This window comes from Gavialis gangeticus, unplaced genomic scaffold (assembly GCF_001723915.1).
Source record: "Gavialis gangeticus isolate Ggan-Ray unplaced genomic scaffold, GavGan_comp1, whole genome shotgun sequence".
NCBI lineage: Eukaryota > Metazoa > Chordata > Crocodylia > Gavialidae > Gavialis > Gavialis gangeticus.
Window position 1 is genome coordinate 23,268,502 of NW_017729024.1, and position 2,347 is coordinate 23,270,848.

General features: G+C 53.1%; 1 protein-coding gene across 1 annotated transcript in view; it reads left to right on the forward strand.

The window, feature by feature from the left end:
* Positions 1-4: 4 nt before the first annotated feature.
* MARVELD2 (MARVEL domain containing 2) overlaps positions 5-2,347 on the forward strand; it is a gene marked incomplete at its 5' end in the record, with an annotated part of 22,452 nt that continues 20,109 nt past the window's right edge. The window contains one exon of the mRNA XM_019518188.1: positions 5-976. Coding sequence (XP_019373733.1) covers positions 5-976 — 972 coding nt within the window. The remainder of the gene's footprint in view (positions 977-2,347) is intronic.

Consider the following 2,347-nt stretch of genomic DNA (forward strand, 5'->3'; position numbering starts at 1 on the left):
CTCGGGGGACGTGGAGCCGCCGCCCCTGCCGCTGCTGCCGCCCTTCGGGCCCGACTTCTATCCCAGTGACAGCGAGGAGGAGGCGCCGGCGCCGCCGCCCCACATCAAGCCGGTGCGGCGCTTCGTGCCCGACTCGTGGAAGAAGTTCTTCAGCGGGCGGCGCCATGTCCCCAAGTGGGGCCAGGGCCAGCCCCAGCCTGCGGGCACCCGCTGCTCTCCGCCGCCCTCCCTGCCACCAGGCCCCGAGTCAGGTGCCAGCTCCTATCCAGACCCCTCTGGTGTGTCAGGGGGCAGCTGCCCTTGGCGCCTCGAAACAGAGGCCATTCTCCCATCAGAGCCCGGTGGGGCGGCACGGGCCTACAGCGAGGAGGTGGAAGCCTACCGCCGGCGCTATGACTACATGAAGTCGTGGGCAGGGCTGCTGCGCATCCTCGGAGTGGTTCAGCTGCTCCTGGGCGCTGTGGTGTTCGCCTGCGTCACCGCCTATGTGCACAAGGACAACGAGTGGTACAACATGTTTGGGTACTCGCAGCCCTATGGCTTTGGGGCCAACAGCATGTACGGAGGCTATTATTATAGCGGACCAAAAACCCCTTTTGTGCTGGTGGTGGCAGGGTTGGTTTGGCTCGTGACGGTCGTGCTGTTGGTCCTGGGCATGTCAATGTACTATCGGACCATTCTTCTGGACTCCAACTGGTGGCCTTTGACCGAATTCGGAATCAACGTTGCCTTGTTCATTTTGTACATGACTGCTGCCATCGTGTACGTAAACGACGCTAACCGGGGTGGACTGTGCTACTACCCTCTATTTAACACACCACTTAACGCGTCCTTTTGCCGCATAGAAGGGGGACAGACAGCAGCAATGATCTTTCTGTTTGTCACCATGATTGTCTACCTTATTAGTGCCATAGTTTGCCTAAAGCTATGGAAACATGAAGGAGCAAGGAGGCACAGAGAACTGATGGATCAAGAGGTGAGTCACAGCTTATCAGACAAAGGTTAAATCATTTGCCTTTTGTGCAGCTAATGTGATCATTGCAGGGGAACGCAGGAGGAAGCTGTGAGGCTGCCCGTGGGTGGCTTTGTCACTCCGAACAAGTCATCATGGCTTTAGTTTTCTTAACAGGAATATTGACAACTTTCAGTAGCTGAAATTGTTGAAAGGCTTTGAAACCCAACCCATTGACAAGCCATTGAAATCTCTGCTGTGTAGTGATTTCAGTGGAGTTTGGATCAGGCTGTTCTTACAGTACTTATAAATACTTCTCTTCCGTCAACAGGAGAACTGCTTCCTGATACCTACTTTTTTCCTGAACAAAAGGGAGGGAAGAAGAATAGAAACTGACGGAGTTAACACTTTAGTAGGAGGCATTAAAACAACCCAGTCTTTGAAAATGGGACTTGGTGTACCTAGTAAGAGCCGGCTATGAAAGACTGAGTTTTGTGTAGTGTGGGTAACACTAAACTACTGCAATTGATGTTTTTGTGTTTTAGCTTCTTTCCTTCTAGTAAATCAACTAGACGTGCACTGATATATCGGTCTCATATTGGATTGGCACTGATAAAAGGAAAATTAACATAATCAGCTATTGGATTTTTGTGGCTTGTGTAGCTGATAATGTCACTGATAAATATAATATGCCTTCTGGTCAGGGTCCCCAGACACTGCATGCATGCCTGCAGCCATACGCATGCACATGGCCAGGAATGCAACTGGGCACTGTGGAGAGCAGTGCCCTGCAGGAAAGTCTGTGGAGGGGAAAGGACATGGGGAGGGGGAAGGAGCATGGCAAGGCAGATAAAGATTCCCACGGTGAGTGAGTCTGGGGCTGGTGGCACTGCTGAGCCAGGGCAGCGAATGGAACCTCCGTTTTCTTGTGCAGGGACCAGGACTTCCCTGCTGTGATGCCAGACAGACTCGAGGGGAATGCCTCCAGACCTCAGGTTGGGGAGGGGCTGGATGTGTTCAAGTCAGCGGGTTCAGATGCTCTCCACCCCAGGGTGTTGAGGGAGCTAGCAGGGGTTATTGCAGGGCCCTTGGCACGGCTTTACGAGCGCTCGTGGTGCTTGGGCCAGGTGCCAAATGATTGGAAGATAGCTAACGTGGTCCCCATCTTCAAAAAAGGGAAGAGAGAGGACCCGGGCAACTATAGGCGTGTCAGTCTTACCTCAATCCTAGGGAAACTCTTTGAGAAGATCCTCAAGGAGCACATCTGTGATGGGCCGGCTTCAGGGATGATGCTCAAGGGCAACCAGCACGGTTTCATTAGGGGCAGGTCATGTCAGACCAACCTGATTGCCTTTTTGATCAGGTCACAAAGGCAATGGATGCAGGTGTCGCCAT